The sequence below is a fragment of the Pyrus communis genome, chromosome 8 (genome assembly GCF_041283825.1).
Source record: "Pyrus communis isolate YQ-2024b chromosome 8, ASM4128382v1, whole genome shotgun sequence".
NCBI lineage: Eukaryota > Viridiplantae > Streptophyta > Magnoliopsida > Rosales > Rosaceae > Pyrus > Pyrus communis.
In genome coordinates this window covers 21180448-21199115 of record NC_142572.1, presented here as the reverse complement: position 1 = coordinate 21199115, position 18668 = coordinate 21180448, and the positions used below count along the sequence as shown (strand labels likewise).

At 37.5% G+C, this 18668-nt stretch overlaps 1 protein-coding gene and 3 pseudogenes across 1 annotated transcript; all 4 read right to left on the bottom strand.

Moving 5' to 3' along the window:
• Nucleotides 1-2306: 2306 nt before the first annotated feature.
• LOC137718073 (strychnine-10-hydroxylase-like) lies at nucleotides 2307-4060 on the bottom strand (annotated as a pseudogene).
• A 2171-nt stretch (nucleotides 4061-6231) lies between these two features.
• Nucleotides 6232-6750, bottom strand: LOC148695329 (cytochrome P450 82A4 pseudogene; annotated as a pseudogene).
• A 325-nt stretch (nucleotides 6751-7075) lies between these two features.
• On the bottom strand, nucleotides 7076-8577 carry LOC137718075 (strychnine-10-hydroxylase-like; annotated as a pseudogene).
• A 5604-nt stretch (nucleotides 8578-14181) lies between these two features.
• On the bottom strand, nucleotides 14182-18308 carry LOC137718321 (putative transcription factor KAN4). The gene is made up of 6 exons (XM_068457845.2): nucleotides 17241-18308; nucleotides 16927-17003; nucleotides 16593-16632; nucleotides 16206-16308; nucleotides 14593-14692; nucleotides 14182-14493 (listed from the first exon to the last, which is right to left on the bottom strand). The coding sequence occupies exons 1-6, from the start codon at nucleotides 17746-17748 to the stop codon at nucleotides 14320-14322; spliced, it is 1002 nt and encodes a 333-aa protein (XP_068313946.2). The 5' UTR covers nucleotides 17749-18308; the 3' UTR covers nucleotides 14182-14319.
• Between the last annotated feature and the right edge of the window lie 360 nt (nucleotides 18309-18668).

Sequence of the window (18668 nt, the reverse complement as noted above, 5' to 3'; positions counted from 1 at the left end):
TTAATGCGATCGCCATACTATGACAACAGGCACACTTGGTACGTGCCACATATAAGTAACTCGCCATAGCTTTTATCCTACTCCAGTAAGTAATTCGTCATATTTCAAGAGAAGTTTTTCATTGTTTCTAGAACACGACTGGTATATTACGTGTCATTACATAAGTAAAGAGAAATTTTATTTTTCAAATTGTTAATTTTTAACGCAAGTATTTTACAACTTGTATAATGACATATGATATATCATTCTGTACTTCGAGCACACTACAAATATCTCATATTTCCGGGAAGATTATAAGTAGCTTGTAGAATGATCTCCTCCTTTGAACTAATTAATCATTGGCCAACTAATTCCATATAAATTGTCCAAAGTACCACTTAATAATTAGGAACTCTAAGAAAAAGACAATCGGCTGTTGAAGGTTATAAAGGGCATGTAACAAGAACCCAGATAAGATAATCGGGAAAGCGCAGTCTTCGCCGTCGTTTACTGGGAGGCCAATTAATACAAACTGACTTGTTAGCCAAGTGAGGCCAAGCCAGAGACGCACATGCACACTAATGCTTAAAAACGATTTTATGTGCTTATTTTGAAAAGTACTGAAAGTGATTTTTTGTCATACAATTTCATAAACCCATTTTTCAAAACCCCTAAGCTTTTATTGTCATATTTTCAGAAGCACTTTGATCATTCAAAAGTTTTTTGTTTTTTGTTTTTTTTTTAATTTTTTTTAACTTGAAGCTATTTGTGGATGCAAATTTCCGTCGTTTCTTTCTTTGATGGAAAAACATTAGCAAAGTAATAATACTTAAGATTAAGACCAAAAGTCTTATGCGCCCATTATGAATGAGGGCTTTGGCCGAAGAATCTCTGATGTCAAAGCTAAAATTCTGAAAAGAATGTGTTTGAGTGTTTGTGGGTAGCAAAAAGCCTTTTTAGGGGTAGCTAAAGTTTACTTAATTTTTGGAGATAAAGTGTGTATTTATAGGAGTGGAGAGGAGTACGAGCCAGCCTTCTAGGGTTTAGAGGTGGTCGGCCCTAAGGTGGAATTTAGGTGGGAATATTTCAAGATATTTGTGTAAATAAATATCTTGTAGTAATTGGGTAAATATTCTAAATAAATGGAATTAGGTTTACATACTTGAAGAGGTTTTCTCTGATTAGTAATGTATTTATGATAAGAATAAGGATTATTCTATCATAAATACATTTGAATTTTTCTACGGGCACGGGTGCCTTGAGCAGTCGTTGATCTCTACCTGTTATACCTCAGCTGCGCGTGGTAAATTAGACTGCTTCCTGCTCATTTAATAGGGGCAGTCTTGTCTTTCTTGGGGGAATAATCCACATGTCAACTCCATGATTTTTGGGATTATTTTTTGCTCCACATTTTTGTATTGTGTGATTAATCTAACTTAATTTGTAGCGTTATAGATGTAATTTAGCTAAAATTAGTTTTGAAAAGGCAAGCAACGTTTTTTTCCTTTTGTAGCTAGTTAGGTGACTAAAGGGTTCATGGTCCACCTTAGATAACAGTTGTTGGTAATCCCTCGCAAATTGCGATGATGTTAATGTGACATTGATGCAAGATTAGGGTTGCATGGTTAAGATTTTGCCAGACACTGACCCAGCTCACAAACGAGGTTAAATTTACTTGCAACGGGTTGTATTTCCCCTTGTGTACATCGCTCGCTCACGAATTGCATTAATGTGACACAAACACCATGTGATTGCAGTAATGATACGATGGGGTTATGTTATTTTCGAAGAGGACCACCATGAAGAAAGCCACAAACAGAAATGGACATGAGAAAATGGGTTTGCGATTTTCAGCTCGATTTTGTAATAAGAACTCCAAAAGTTTGGGCTCTAATTTGATACTCGAGCTAACTCAGCTTGACCATCCTTCAACGGAGCCTAAATCTAAATGACTTTAGGTAATCAACCAGATGACAGTAACGTTCTAAAATTCATAGGGTTAATCCCGCTTAGTAAAACAAAACTTTGTTATTGCTATTATGAATCTACCAGAGGGAGTATTCGATATTGAATTAATTGGTCAGGCCTTAACTAACTGAGACATTCATCCAAGCCAATACAATATATTGAAATAATATTATGAACCAATCATAGCAATGAAGCAAATTACAAAGTTAACTTTCAATGTTTTGCACAATCGTTACAAATTAGAGACAGATAGAGAAAGGTGAGCTAGGCCAGTCGCTATGTTCGTCCACTTTTGCACCTAAGTTCGAATTTTGGTAACTAGGAAAATGTTCTTATTTATTATCAAGTCCATAATATTATTAATTAATTTCATAAAGTTTGGCCAGAAGGCGAGGTGTGAAGAGGATATCAGTGGGGTGGCCTTCATGTTGGTTATTCCAAAACTCTCAGTCATAATCAACGGGTTCATCTGACGTCGTTTCAATTTCAAACCCATGCAGGAGTTGAGCCACCGTTAGTTGAACAACTTGAAGAGCCAGAGAGACTCCAGGGCACATTCTTCTACCACTTCCAAATGGTATGAATTCAAAATTCTGTCCCCTAACGTCAAAATACCTCTGAGCTGTAAAAAACCTTTATGGTTGGAATTGGCTAGGATCGATCGAGCCAGACATTCGGGTCTCGCTGAATCTTTGAAATATTGATGAGAAGACGAGTGCCTGCTTTCACATGGTGGCTTCCTACTGTGCAGTCCTCCTTGCATTCATGTGGGATTGCGAGTGGCGAAGGAGGATATAAACGTAAAGTTTCTTTGATAACTGCTTGGACATAGACCAAGTTTTTCACGTCTGATTCTTTCACTTGCCTTTCCCTCCCAACCTGTTTGTCTAGTTCTTCTTGAGCCTTCCTCAAGGCTTCACGGTTGTTCAGTAGTAAAGAAAGAACCCACGTTAAGGTCGCTATTGTGGGATCCGTCCCTCCTAGAATAGCCGTCTGCAAGCACATAAATACTTTTTTTTATTGTGGTCGTCACATCTTTACATATGCAAATCTAACATTTGCACGTAAAAATAAAGTTTGGTTCTTTTCAAATTTATAGGTTAGGTCTCATACGTACCAGGCAAGTAGCTTTGTTAATTGTATCAGAAGAAGGACTAGTGGAAGGTTGAAACTCTTTTGTAGTGTCATCAAGAACTGAAATCATCGTCTGCATGAAATCATGCTCACCATCCTTCGCACTTCCTGAAGCAGTACTGCTTGATCTCTTTTGCTTGTGTTCTTCCAACCATCCTTGAAGTGCACCATCAAGAACTTTTGCTGTCTGCTTCATCGCCTTCTCACTCCCACCAAAATCAAACCACCTAAGAAACGGAACTTTATCCGCGATCACAAACTCACTACCCAGCTTCAAAAAATCCCCCAACGCCTTTTGACACCTTTCGTTCTCTTCTTTCTCATGCAACGTAGTTGCACCATGGAATCGCTTCCCTACAACTATCCTAAACATATATAACGTTCAAAGCCACGTCCCCCAAACCACCTATTCATCTCCACCATCACTTTGTTACATTTATTCTCCTTCCACAAATCATATACACGATTTATACAAGCCTTCACCTCGGATCGATTCACGGACATGCTTGAGCAACTCCAGCTGATGGTTCGAGAGCAGATGCAGCGTTGTCATCTTGCGCACATGGCGCCAGTAAGGGCCACAGGGGCTTGAACCAAACATGGCATTGTTGTAGCCCATAATCTCTAGACCTAAAACCTTTGGGCGGTCGGCGAATGCTATATCATGAGCGGTCAGGCACTCTTTGGCCATGTCCCAGCTGCTTACAACAAGAGTTGGGTGCACACCCAGCTTGATTGTGAAGAGCGGCCCGTACTTGTTTGCTATGTCGCCCAAGGTTATGTGGGGTGGTTGGGGTCCTCCTAAGAGGGGAAGGTGCCCTATGAATGGCCATGCACCCGCTGCTTCTGGGGGTACCATTTTCTTGGTTATGTTTTTCTGAAAGTTCTTTGACAAGATCCACAACATAGACACAACAAATAGTAGAAAGGCAAAAATTGTAGTTGGACCAAAAGTGGGAAACGGAAGAGGGTTCTTCATCTCCATCCTTGGGGCAGGTATAATTTGGATGGGAGATACAACTGAATTTTGGGAACTTATATAGGAACAAACTCTTTGTTTGTTGGCCAATGGCTTATAGCTCAGTTGATTAATTAGAGCTTTAATATTTATACTCGAGGTCCTGTATATGAATCGATAGTGAGCTCCTGGCCCTTCCTTTGTTTTCCTTTGGTTTTATGGCAATTTCATATCCCTGTCTTTTTATGTTTTTATTTCTATTTACTTTTATTTGCACCAAATTCCAATTGTTTTTTAATTTTGAGTCATGATCATTTAATCATAATACATGTTGCTTTTGAAAACTTTCAATCTTCGTATAAATTTATTATACAACAATAGCTCAATAATTAAAACAGCAACTAGGGACCGAGGTTTTCCTCCAGATTTGTACACATAAAATGAGGGATGGCATATCTACCATTAGGATTAGGGATGGCATGTCTACCATTAGGATTAGGGATGGCATGTCTACTATTTAGGTAAGGGTTCGGCGTTGAAGAAAGAATATCAAACTTAATAATGTAATATAAAGTTATGATTAAATAATAGACGAAAAACATAAAATATAGTTTGTAGATAAATTTCCAGATGAAATCATTGACAAAACCCAAGTCCAGAGATTTCTAGCTAGGATATATATATATATATATATATATATATATATATATATAAACATGCATACATTCATCAAAATGAAACAAAAAAAATTATAGCAACAAAACATGGCTACTTTCTTCAAAACCAAAATAGTAGATACTAGGCTTAATAACATTAATAAAATTCTTCGATTAAACTTGACATAGATACATTCTCAAAAAAATTATAGCACCAAAACATGGCTACATTCTTCAAAACCAAAATAATAGATACTAGGCTTAATAACATTAATAAAATTCTTCGATTAAACTTGACATGGATACATTCTAAAAACTAATATACCCTTATAATTAAGTTTAAAAAATGGATTAAAAAAACATTGAATGGATTTTGTATATTAAAAAAAAAAAAGGTTATATTTATATTGAAAAAAAAGTACTATTTTACATATAACAAATTGGTATATTTAAGAATGAGTACATTTAAGATTAAAAAAATTGAAATATTATATAAATGGGTACTTTTGAGATAAAAAAAATTGAAAATTCTTTTCATAAAAATTAATGAGCACAAATTTATTTTTATTTTATTTATTATTTTTAAAATGTTTTGAATTGAAAATTAATTAAGAGTTTACAAAAGTGTGAGTATCAAAACCTAATTCAATTACTAATTTTTTTTTTTGTTTTAAAAAGTTATGTAACTAACTTATTAATACATTAATTATAGGAACTTTGATCAAAATCTGACAACTAATAAGGTTTCAGTCAATGAACATTAATAAATAGAGACTGGATACTAATTTTTCCTAAAATATATGTAATATATCAACCTAACTAAAACAACCACCGCATCACAGATTTGGATTTGTTACAATATAATATTGGAAAATTTGATAAAATGATATCATATACCATTCCGTATATAAACTTTCATAACAAAATACCCAAAATAACTACACACTTGTATAAAAACCACATGGCTTGTGGTAGATTGTGAATCACAGTGGTTAATATATCCACGGTATAAATAAGAATAAAGGTGGTCTGAAAATAGTTACCGCACACTGGGTTCACAAGATATGTTTTCATATCTGTGCTAAGATTTCAAACCCGCATGCCCCTCAAGAAGATTATATACTCCCACCTCTCCTCTCTAATTTCTTTTCTCTTCTGTCCCTTCTCATTCCCTCTAAGTAAGATGATGGTGTCAATTTATAAGCTGGAAAGAATACAAGAGCAGCTGCCATCTCCAGTCTAGAAAGATTACAAGGGCAGCTGCCACCTCCAGTTATGAAAGGTGCTTACAAGCACCTGAAAACTCATTCCAATGGTTGCAGTGGATAGCTATTTAAAAAAACGGCATAGGAGACCAAATGCGAAAAACAATTCTTAGTTGTATAGTAAAATTGTATGCTCACATATTTATTTTGCAATCTTTATTCGTAGAGTGAATTATGAAGCACATTTTACATCACAATTAGCATATCTAGTATGCATATTGAAGATTATTAGGTATAACAGAGGATATATCCAGTATTAGTATCTCTCGCTTCACACTTCTGGATTAGTGTGCATTATATTATAAACAGTTGGAGACAAGCAAGGTTTGACGAGGACTTGAAGCGGGCTGGGTTTCACGTTCGAAAGCCCGAGGCTCCCAGTCATATCAACGGCTGCATTTTCTGGAGTTGAGATGTCAAAAGCATGCAGAAAACTAGCCAAGGCTAATGTATGACATGAATAGAAACACCCATTCCAGGGCATGCTCTTCTACCACCACCAAAAGGGATGATCTCAAAATTGTGACCCTTCACATCGACATCCTCGTGGGTGGTGAGAAATCTCTCCGGCTTAAACTCCATAAGATCAGCCCAAACTCGGGGGTCAGTTTGGATCTTCCCTACGTTCATTACTAGCCAAGTATCCTTTGGGACATGATATCCTCCTACAGTGCAGTTCTCACCGAATTTTCTTAGGCCCGAGCGGCGCAGGCGGGCACAAACGCAGTGATTCTTTGAAAATGGCTTGCAGATACACCAGGTTACTAATGTCTGATTCATTCACACCAGGTTACTAATGTCTGATTCATTCACTAGCCTCTCAATACCAACATGCTTGTCTAGTTCTTCTTGAGCTTTCACCAAGGTGTGTCGGTTGTTCAAAAGTAGCGAGAGTGCCCATGTCATAGCCAAGAACAACTGCTCCGTCAGGTACCGTTTGGTACGTGGGATGGGACGGAATAGAGTGGGACAAGGCGTTCCGTCCCACGTTTGGTGCGCCTAAAACAGGTGGAACGAGCTGTTCCACGGGACAAGTTTTGGGTGAATTTTCATTCCACCTCACCCCTTGGAACGACTCGTTCCACATCCGTAGAACACAAAATTATAACCTCTCCTTCTCCTTCTTCTTTCTCCTTGTTCCGAGGATATCTTTACTCCCGCTCCGTTCCGTTCCATCCTGTCCCGTCTGCATACCAAACGATACCTCAAGGACCAAAAGCATTACATGCATCCATGAAATCTTGCTCTTGGCCTTGTGTTCTTCTCTGCTTGTGCTCCTCCAACCAATCCGTAACTATACTATCTACTTCTTTTGCCGTTCTTCTCATAGCCTTCTCGTGCCCGCCTATATCCAGCCACCTTAGCCACGGAACAGCGTCCCCCAACACAAAGAATCCCAGGTAATGGAACATATTGCTCATGGCGATTTGGCACCGCCGTGCCTCCTTTTGGTTGCTCAAACTCTCATTTGCAACGCTGAAGTAACACTTTCCAGCGACCATGCGAAACGCCACGTTTAGCGTCAAATCCCCCAACCACTCCTTCATCTCCACCAAAACATCCCCCGAGCCTTCTTTTCTTTTGATCCACAACTTGTACGGCTCTTTTTGTTGAAATTTTTTAGATGAACGGGCCTAGGGGCCACTCTAACGACACCAATGTTGTCCTCAACTTGACCATTTAGCTAATTCCTCAAGTGTGAGATTTTGCCACAAAAAATCTCGGTATTAGTTAGAATGGGTTAATCATATTTAAACCCATGGATTTCTTTTTCACCCACCGATGTGGGATTTTAATATTCACCCTCACGTGTAACCCCATTTATTGGTTCATACGTGGAGATCTATACATCGGCTATTGAAACTCAGAGGTGCCGACTCTATGTTAAGAGTCCTGGTTTGTTTCCTTCTTAGTGACAAGGTCCCCCTCACGTGTAACCTCATTTAGTGGTTCACACGTGGAGATACCATGACTCTGATACCATGTTGAAATTTTTTAGATCGACAGGTACCGAGGGGCACCACTCTAACGACATCGATACTTCTATATTAAGAGTCCTGACTTGTTTCCCCCTCACGTGTAACCCCATTTAGTGGGGTAATCATATTTAAACTCATGGTTTTCACCACGGATGTAGGATTTTAACATTTTTAAACTCATCTCTACTTCGGAGACTTGAACATGTTTGAGCATCTCCAGCCTGCTGTTTGAGAGTAGCTCAGGGGCTGCTATTTTCCGTATTTCACGCCAGTACGGACCATAGGGGCTAAATGGCACCATGGCTTCGTTATAGCTCAAGTGTTCAATGCCTACGGTTGTGGGCTGGAAGGAAACGGCCAAGTCATTGGTGGTGAAGCACTCCTTCACCGCCTCACAGTTATTTACCACGAGGGCGGATTTTAAGGCCGATGTTGATGGAGCAGATGGGTCCATGCTTCTCCACGAAACCTCCCAAAACTATATGAGGAAGCACGGGTCCTGCCAACAGGTGAATGTGACCTAACAGAGGCCATCCACCCGCGACTTTCGGCGCATTGGGACCCCAGGCATCAGCTCGTGCTAGTATGGAAAAGATTCCAGCTATGGCATTATTTAGGTATGGGAGATGGAAATCCATTGTTGCTTGAAGGATAAGCTATCTGTGGCTTTTTGAATTTGGCTAATCCTAAAACTTCTTTATATTGTATTGTTTCTTTGTATCCATCAATAATAATATCTTTACATTACATCACAATGGATTGACTAGTTCTGTAATTCAATTTTCGTAGTATCGTTAAGGGTTAAGTAGATCAATTAATACTAATATAGACTTTAGGTTATAGAAACGTGACCAATTGAAATTAGATGACTTGCACAGAAACTGCTGACCGCCGTATCAAAACTATAGAAGCTTATCGCCGCATAATTCTAATGCATTATTGTTGTCAAAAGTGGAAAAGTAACTTCTTTATAATAAATAACATGGAGCAGAGGAAATGTTAAAGGATCTACAATGCTATATCCCATAGTAACTGGTTTTACTTCCAATACTTTGTGATAAAACTTCTATATTTGTGATGTGCATATATCGTAAGATGCAAGTTGACTAAATTCTTGAGTAACTGATCCTTCACTTGAATATCAATGATTTGTCAATCAAATCACTTAATTTTTGAGTAACTTAGTATTTAAGTAATTGATATTCAAGTGAAGGATCAATTATCACACCACAATAGATTCAGGGCTAAAAGATTGCGTAATGCTAAGGAGACCATCAAACGATGCGGTTGTTGATGATTAGATTATTATTTAAGATTAACGTGATTATTTTTTATTGGTGACATATCATTTGTTTGCAAACTGGGTTTAAAAATTTAGTCTACTTAACATTATCCTAAAAGATTTGATGGCTAATGTGGAGACAGTTAACCGTCATTTAAAATATTGAGCACGGCCGGAAGGATCGATCGGAAACCAAATTAAACGATTTTCAGGAGCGAAGAATTTTTATCAATTTGTTTTTGAACATTTATCATTTAACTAAGTTTATCACAGACATATTTCTTAATATTTAAATAAACTATCCATCAAATTTGTGTTTAATATGTATGAGATTCGAAAGTGTGAAAATGATTTCACTGATAGTAACATCCAACATAGCTAACGGTTAAAATTCAATAAACTTACTTTAAAATAGAACTGAATGGACCAAAGAAAAAAAAAAGAACTGAATGGACTAAAAATATAAATTAAAAGCAGCACTTCAACAATTTTAAGTTTTATAAATAAACTATTTAAGAGCTAACCGAGAAAAAATATGTTTACTTCTTTTTTAAATTACTGAGTTTGAAGTATTATTTCAAAATTTTAATGTTATCAAGAACTTATAAGTGTGAAATGTCCGAAAACAATGCAAATGTAGCAGATTATGAACAGTACAATGGCGACAAGATTCAAAGCAAAGCAAATTCTTGTCCAACAAGCATGGGATATATTACTTGTAATTGGACGTAAAGTACAACCTGCAATTTTTTTCAAAGATTACATAGCCCAAGCTAACTGAAATAACTCATAACAACGAAATTAAATTAAAGTCACGTAAACCTAGTTTTTTAAATGAATGTGATAATCAAAAAGCGATAAAAGCAAATTCAAATTGAAATGATGAACAAGTCAATAATACTGAATATACCTGAGCTCAATAATTGACCGGACTCTGCGTTGGTGGTGGTGCTTAATTCAGAATTTCTGAATCAGAAATCATCATCACCATCTCTGTCTGTAGTTTTGTCCAGACTCCAATCGCATTTTCGGAGTCAAAGACGGTCCGCATCACCCATCTTTTTCTTCATTTTCCATTTTTTTCACTGCCCGTCGGTCGTTGAATGGACTGCTCAGATTTTAAATATGATCTTTCTTTTTTTGTTCAAATATTTTTTATGGGCCCCTTTGTTGATAGATTCATATCGGCTTATATAATTTGACATGCAAGGCCCAATATTGGGATAATTCAGGCTTAGTTCTGTACCATTCTACCTCTTTTACAAATGGCTATTTCCAAGCCTAACCCATGATAAAGGAGGTAATGATAAAGGCGGTGGTACAAGCTATTCCGGCCTATTCGATGAATTTATTTACATTTCTTGTGTGTCTATTACGAGTTGGATGCTCTGATCTCTAGATTCTGGTGGGGACAGAAAGGTGAGGAAAGGAAAATACATTGGATGGCTAGGGAAACTCTCAGGCTCCCGAAGTAAGGGAGGATTGGGTTTCAGGAACTTTCAGGAATTGAATGATGCTCTCATTGCGAAATAGTGTTGGCGCCTCATCCAAGATCCTACGTCCCTATGGGCTAGAGTTTTAAAGGCAAGATATTTTCCCCATTGTTCGTTTCTTGATGCTAAAAGAGGAAGTCATGCTTCCTGGGTGTGGTCTAGCTTGTTGGTGGACAGAGCCAGAGACCTTTTGGTGGGGGAAGCGCATTGGCAAATCATGGGTGGAAGGGACATGCATGTCTGGGTCGATAAATGGATCCCCTCCCTTCCCGTGGGACATCCTGTGCCGAGGGGTGAAGTTGCGATGTTGAGAAATACCCGAGTTGAGTTGCTAATGTGTACAAATAACAAATCTTGGGATATTGATTTTCTTATGGCCTTTTTATCAACGAAGGAGATGAATGCTATTCGGGACACAGTGATTGGTGATACTTCTAAAATGGACAAGCTGATTTGGCCATTTGATAAACGGTGAAATCAGGGTAACATTGGGTACATTTGATGGTGCACGGTCCTGAAGGTCAGCATTTATCCCATGGTAGGCAATTACCGGAACATGTTTGGAAAGTCATTTAGAAGTTGAACATTCCTCCAAAGCTTCGGTACTTCATGTGGAAGACTCTTCACTGGGCCTTGCCCACGATGGCTGATCTCTTTAGGAGAATGTCGTCACATTCACCGATTTGCTTTGCCATTCCGATGAAGAAACTATTGAGCATATTCTCTTCCAATGCCCTTGGGTGGGAGCTATTTGGTTTGAGGGAGCACTAAGCTATAGAGTTGACAGGGAAGGTATCTTGTCTTGGGCGCAATAATTTGAAGCAATCATCAACTCCAATCGATGGGCTGCCTAGGATAGGGATTGGCATCTCTCCCATGTTATCTTCACGTGTTGGCATATTTGGAAGGCGAAGTGCAACTTCCTCTTTAACCAATGCATTATCAATCCAGCACAGATCATTTTCGCTATTTCTAATGTTGTGGGGGCGTTTCTTGAGGTGAAACGGTTAGGAGGGGTAATGCCAGCTGTGACTTTTGTGGTAGGTAGGAAGGAAACAAGATGGTCTCCGCCAACCTCCCCCTTCATTAAAACTAATGTGGATGCAAGCTGGGCCGTGTCTAATGGATTGGGATTTGTGGGGCTAATTGCTCGAGACGATGAGGGCAAGTTTTTGGCTGCCCACAGGCAGGCAATCGTGGCTAGATGTGCTGGTCAAGCTAAAGCCTTAGCACTTTTGTATGGTTGTGAACTTGGCATCTCACAAGGATACAATCGAGTCATCTTGGAATCTAATTCTCTTAAGTCGATTTCTTGTTTGAATGATTTGCTGAAGAATGGCGGCTGGAGGCTACAAATTTCCAGTTTACCAAAAAAAAAAAAAACTTATAAAGCCTAACAAGTTTCTTGGACTTGCGATTTATAACAATTCTCAATGTCCTCACATGTTGCGTTAAGTGTATCTATAGATTCAATGATGGTTTTGAAACCATGTGCTAATTTGGGTCCAAACACATTTTTCTCGAGTGTTGCTTTCAGTCTTAGTGTCACGGGATGATTTGAGTGAAAGAGAGAATAGGAGAAACATCGTTGGAGACTGCTAGCAGCCAATATTTGTGTTTGGTTATGTGGGAAAATTGCGAATAAATCTGACTTCTTAACCAAAATTGTTCACTGAGTCGGACGCTAATTCAATTAAGTTCTTATATGTGCCTTGAATTAGCGATGACATAAAATTTAGTGGAACTTTGCGTGTAATTGCCTAAAATGTAAATGAAAGAGAAATGGAAACTAAATAAGGAAACATAATGTAATCATTTCATAATGAAGTCAAACTACAGCGTTTATAAAAGTAAAATCTAGGCTGATAAGTCGAGCTACATGACTTGAAATGTGAATTGACTGGAAATGTAAAGAAAGCAATAACACTTTAGCAAGATTCAAGCCATAAAGGGCAAGATAATTCTAGAAGAGTCCACTGAGATCACTGATATTGGACTGAACTTAGTACAAAACATGTGTCTTATAGATGAAATCACAGTGGTTGGAATTACACGTCAACTAAATCATACCACAGGGTGGCAAAACTATAAAAGTTTTAGATCGTAGGGACCGTAGGCAATCTTTGCTTCAAAGGAAGACTTTGAGATTCTAGTTGAAGAGGTAGAGGTTTTGCTAAAGAGAAATTGGGTTTTTAAAAATCAATTGGGTTGATTGAAGAATCACTCAAGTTTTTGTATAATCATAAAGACTGATTTTGACGAAGGTACTGAGATTGAAGGCCTGTGACCCTATATATTAGCAATGGAGAAGGAGTAACGTCGATCTTATCGCTGAGTTGGAGCATGGGGAGATCTCACGAGTGGCCTTGCACAGAAAACCATTTTTCACATATGAAACTTGTCAATTTAGTATATCGAAGCTAGCATAGCTTTTCGAGAATCGGTTCTTTAGAGCCAATGCAAATTTTCACGAGTGGCCTAGCACAAGAAACCAATATCCATATCTGAAATTGGTCAATTTATTATATCAAAACTAACACAACTTTTCGAGAGCACGATCATCATTCATTCATTAAGACAATGCAACTTTTTGAACGTCAAGTGATACATTCATTACCCTTAAGCTGGAGTTAGGGTAACTTTTCGAAACCCAACTTAAGGAGGCAAGTTCAACCAGTAAAACGAGCCCATAATGTGTTGAAAGAATAGTTTACTCTGATACCATTATAAACTTTTAGGCTCATCATGGTCTACCACCAACATTATCAATATTGTCCCAACTTAACCATTTATTACAAGGTGCTGAGTTTTATCGCATAAAGTACTGGTTATACTGGGAGCAAAAATCCCCATATATTATTTGCATATTATTTTGTCATATACCCGATGTGAAATTCTATTCTCCAACAATTTGACTTAAGGATATAATTCATTTCCTGGTTTGGGTTTGGGTTCTAAACATGCCTTATCCCTTAAAGTCTTTCACTTGTGTTCTTTGTATTTTCGACTTTAGGAATAGCTCAGTCCTTTTTATTAAAAGGGTGTTCGGTGACTGACTTATTCCATATTTAGTTTAAGTTTATTACGATAATTGTTAGTTTCATCTCTATATAGTCTCTGTATCAGTTTCGTATTGTTTATTAATTGCTTTAAGGGTAGTCCTTCTCCACGGCGCTTAAAATCTGATAATGATCCATTTGCCCTAGGGTCGGTTAAACAATCGAACTCATAAGAAATTCATGTCAGAGACTCCTCCTACCATCCCCGAATTGCATGAAGGTGTTCTTGTAAAGAAGGAAAAGTTCAAACCAACTTGTACGAAGGCACCATGACTATATAATCGGCAGCGATTTATGCCCTTGAGAGCATGTTAAGGATAAATTAGATAGTTTATATTATACCATGCATTTCCCTCTTAAATTTCTGATTAAAAAGAGACAAAATTCAGAGAAACATGGAATCGAAAGTTACATGAAGAGTGATTGATATTGCACATTAGATATTTTCTTTCTCGAAGTCTGCCTAAAAATTAAGATATATTAACTCTAGTGTTTAATTAAGTAACACTTGATTAATTTTGAAGCTTAATTAGCTAGCTGGGGTAATTAGGTCATTTGCAGGTTGAGGCTATTGAGCACAGTCCACTCGCCACTTGGCCTTCCAAGAGTGAACTCTAGATTAAGGTACATATCCGACGATGCCAAGGAGCTACAATCCAACATCGGCCTCTCCTTCATGCTTTGGTCATACACATGGCGGCCTGAGTCCTCTTCTTCAACCTATATATCAAATATAAATAAACTGTTATATGTACACACACACACACACACAAATTTATGTAAAATTTTGATATAGTAGTTGTGCTGATTTTCGCATACCTTGGTGCCATTTGAAGGTGGGGAATGAGAATATGTCAAACCATGTCCATGTCTTAAATTAGAGCTTCCATTCATCTCCGTCGAAGAAGGCCATGAACCTCTGCTCACAAAATTATAACATTAGTCGTCAAAGCATAATTACACAAACATGAGTTATGTCAGTTAAAACAATATATATGTTGTCCTAAATTTAAAGTTGATTTATTCTTCATTTAAATCAAAGTAATTTACGATATATGTTTGTTATTAAAAAAAAAAACATATATACAATAATCATAAAACTAAAGGCACTTATTTATTGAACTTTTATTGGTGATTCTGCCCTACCTAATCAGTCAACAAAATGCATAGTCAAGCTACTTTGTAACCGGCAATTGATCGAGATCTAGCAACTTCAATTCTAAGCAAAGCAGGACTCAGTCGTCCAGTGCAACAACATTATTGCTCACTGCCATACATAATGGAGTCAACAAAATGCATCGATTAGGCCAAGAGATTAGACATGGCTATCCCTAGCTAGCTAATCTATCCGAGGTCTTTGATTTCTTTGTGATTTGTATCAAAGATCACAACCGTCGGGTTTTAACAGCGTTGAGATTTGCAGTGAATTGTCTTGACTTTTTGTCGCACATTGAGATCATTTCTAACACAAATTCACAATCCAACGGATATGAGATGTGGAGCTCGTTGTAAAGGACAGGCGTGTTACCTACGTGCACATAAAAACCCTAGCCAATTAACTCCATGTTCATCAAATTCTAGGTGCTTTAAGACTTCAGCGATAAATATTGCTCTTCGCTATTAACAAAGACAGGCACTATCTCCCCTCATATTCTCATTCTCTTCTCTCCTATCATTTCGTATATTATTTTTTATCTTATTATCTCTATAAAAAAATCAATATAAGATGTTAACATGGTTTAACCGTGACCATTCAAATAGAAAGAGAGATTAGAAGAGAGGGAATCCTCCTGCCTAAAGAAATTCTATCCCCAAGAGTACTAGCTTGTAAAAATCCGTGCATGCATATTAATTTGGGTTTTGAATCCTGTCTGGTATTTACCGTCCAGAGTTTAAGGATTAGTAAATTCAGATTTTTGGTTTGTGTGAAAGAGAGATAGGAGCTCTTAGCTTGTATAAGGTACATGGGTCAGCATAATGAGTTAAAATAATTGTTAAATACAATTTGGGTGATCCGAATTACTTGATCATTGATCCTTGAATGATGAAATCCAGAGAAGATCTCTGTCCGTTAATTTTACTAATGCTTCCATTTATTAACCAAGTAATTAACTCGGTGGATTTTGCTTATTGGACGGACCTAAAGTCTAAATTTATTCTAAGAGTAAATGCTTGAGAAATTAAATTTGTAAACTAAATTTTGTAAATTAAATGACATAAAAGTTAATAATTGAATTATTATTTAAACGTTGATAAACGTACTCACTTATTATTGGTGACACATAATTTAGTTTACAAAATTAGTCTCCCTAGCATTACTCTTATTCTAATTCTAACTCATTACTGCCCTTGATGACCACTTGAACTCAACTTAAAGGCTTAACTCCGTGTTTAGTATGCAAAAAAACAAAATTAAAAACTAGAGAACTCACCTATTAATATTAGCTTTCTCACAAGATAATTGCCCATTTATTTGAAGTGCTGGATTAGTTCCTGGATTTTGATTCAAATCCATGTCTGTTTGCCCTTCATGACCTGCAACATTTACAATGGATTTACTCATTGCCCTGGATTTATCAGACACCAAGCAAATAATTCACATGCAATAACTAGCTCTCAACTACTGAAAGTCAGTCAAATTATATCCCGGCCCTCAACCACTTTTGTTTTAGTTTGAGAGGACACAGTGGATCAAATGATGGAGTCTGTCCCACTCAGATCACCCAAAGCTCCCAAACAAAGAGAATAATGGAAAGATAAATAAACAATAACATGGGGTCCTTGTAAGATGAAGAGGGCCGGATCGAAAATCTAATTACCTGTTCCTTTATTGTCAGTGCTCTTCACTGTTCTATACATCTGCATGAAAACACCCAAACGAAAAAAAGAAGAAAAAATTAGAAAAAGGTCCACATTTGCTACGAGTACCCCTCTCTAGATGCCCTTTTGTCCTCACCCTTTTGTTCTCTTACCCCCACTACAAATGAATCGTACCCATATTGTAAAAATACATAACATGTTAAAAGGTACATTTGATATAACCACTCTTTGGAAATTTACAAAGAAGGACCAATTTCATTATTCGTAGGTTTGAAATCAAGCAAACTAAAACAAGATTGAGGACACATGAGTAAGCAGTGAAGCTATGCCCACCTGCAAGTGACTCTTCACGTGAGCAAGGGTTAGATCCTTGACATTCATCAATTCTAACACAGATTTTGGCGTTGCTCCTGCAGTCACATTTTTAATTAATTTATTAATGACATGAGAAACGAGAATTAACATTGCAATAATATGATTAATAATTAACTGTTTTAAAGGGTTTTTATCTCAGTTGGTATAGAGCGTTAAACCCTTTTACCCGAGGTCCTGATTTTGATTCCCCACTCTCCCAGTATTACTTGTAATTGATTTTTTCTTGAAAATTAAAGAGAAATGTGTAGAAATTAAAAAGATTTGTTTATTACTTTCATGGCCGCCAAGAAGCTGCACTGCATGAACGAAATGGGCATGGAGGGTTGTAGTCCACCGCATTCTAGGAGCCCTGATGCTTCTTTTCACACCACCAACTGTTCTCGCGCTTCTCTTGAACTCGCGGCCGTAGATTTGCGGGTGGTGGTGGTGGTGGTGGTTGAAGTAATGGTTACTGTTGAAGTTGCTTGGCATTTGGAGGGCTGGAGGAAGAGGACTAGCCATATGGTGATGATGATCTTTCATTTCATCAAACCCTAAACTTAACTTTGGCTCCTCATCCGCCGAAGCAAGATTGTAACTGCTACTCCTTTCAAGGTGGTAGAAGCCATTTTCCTGACTCGAATCACTTGCGCTGCTGCCGGAGTCGGTGGCTGAGCTTCTGTCTGTACTGTAAAGTGCTTTTCTCGTTACTCCGATATCGTATGGAAGATCATCCGCAGATGATGGAGGGCTGATCTGTAAAGAGAGATCAGGCAAGGGTAAAGAAGTATTTTTCATCATGCTAGGGTTTGAGCTTATAAGGTACACAGAGGGAGACAAATGAGTGACAATGGTGAAGGAAAAAGAAGAGAGATTCTTATAGCAAACAAGGAAAGAAGGGAAGAAAAGTGTAAATTAATAATATGAAAGAAAAGGGTTGAGAGGTATGATAATTATAGGGTCATGAGTGCCTTATGATTTGCATTGGGGTTGAGGAAGGATCAGAGATATAAACTAGAAAGTAGGTAGCCGGAGATAGGCTTTTCTAAGTAGGATCAAACCACTACTCAGAGAGAGAGAGAGAGAGAGAGAGAGAGAGAGAGAGAGGGAAATGGAGAAAGTGAAAGAGTTTTTTTGGGATGAAGGGATGCAGGAAAAGTTAGTGAAAAGTGGAAGTTGTGTATTTAAGAGAGAGTGCAAAGGGATCAGAGACCTTCCTGCTTTCCAGTTTCTACACACAGAGAGATAGAGAAGCCTGGTTGTTTTTGGTATTTTGATTGTTTTTTACGGTAGAGAATGAAAGGAGGTGCAGTGATATACTGGAGGTTTCTGCAAGGGTAGGGAGGTAATGGTTGGAATTCGAGAAAACAAATGGGGCACTGTTCAATGGAATATCGGAATTGACTCTCTCTCTCTCTCTCTCTCTTCCTCTGGGCTTTGATGGATGTATGTATGGATGGATCGCGACGGATCGTGACCTATGCAACTTACCTTTTATGTTAAGAAAATTAATGAAAAGAGTTTGAAAATTTTAAGTTTTAATCAAAATGATAAAAAGATTTTGTAAATCAATAATATCATGAGTGACTTTTTAAAGTAAAAATATATTTTTCGTTAAAGATAAACGGTACCAAAAATGTTTCGTTAAAACTTTTATTTTTGTTACTATCAGATATTATTCTCGTTCAATTTTAATATTTTCCATAAACTAGAATATTTCC

Coding starts and splice junctions, on each gene's coding strand:
- LOC137718321 (XM_068457845.2), bottom strand. CDS start 17,748: ATGATGAAAAATACTTCTTTACCCTTGCCTGATCTCTCTTTACAGATC. Junction 16,309..16,592: donor CACTGACAATAAAGGAACAG/GTAATTAGATTT, acceptor TAAATGTTGCAG/GTCATGAAGGGCAAACAGAC. Junction 14,693..16,205: donor GAGAAAGCTAATATTAATAG/GTGAGTTCTCTA, acceptor TTTTGTGAGCAG/AGGTTCATGGCCTTCTTCGA.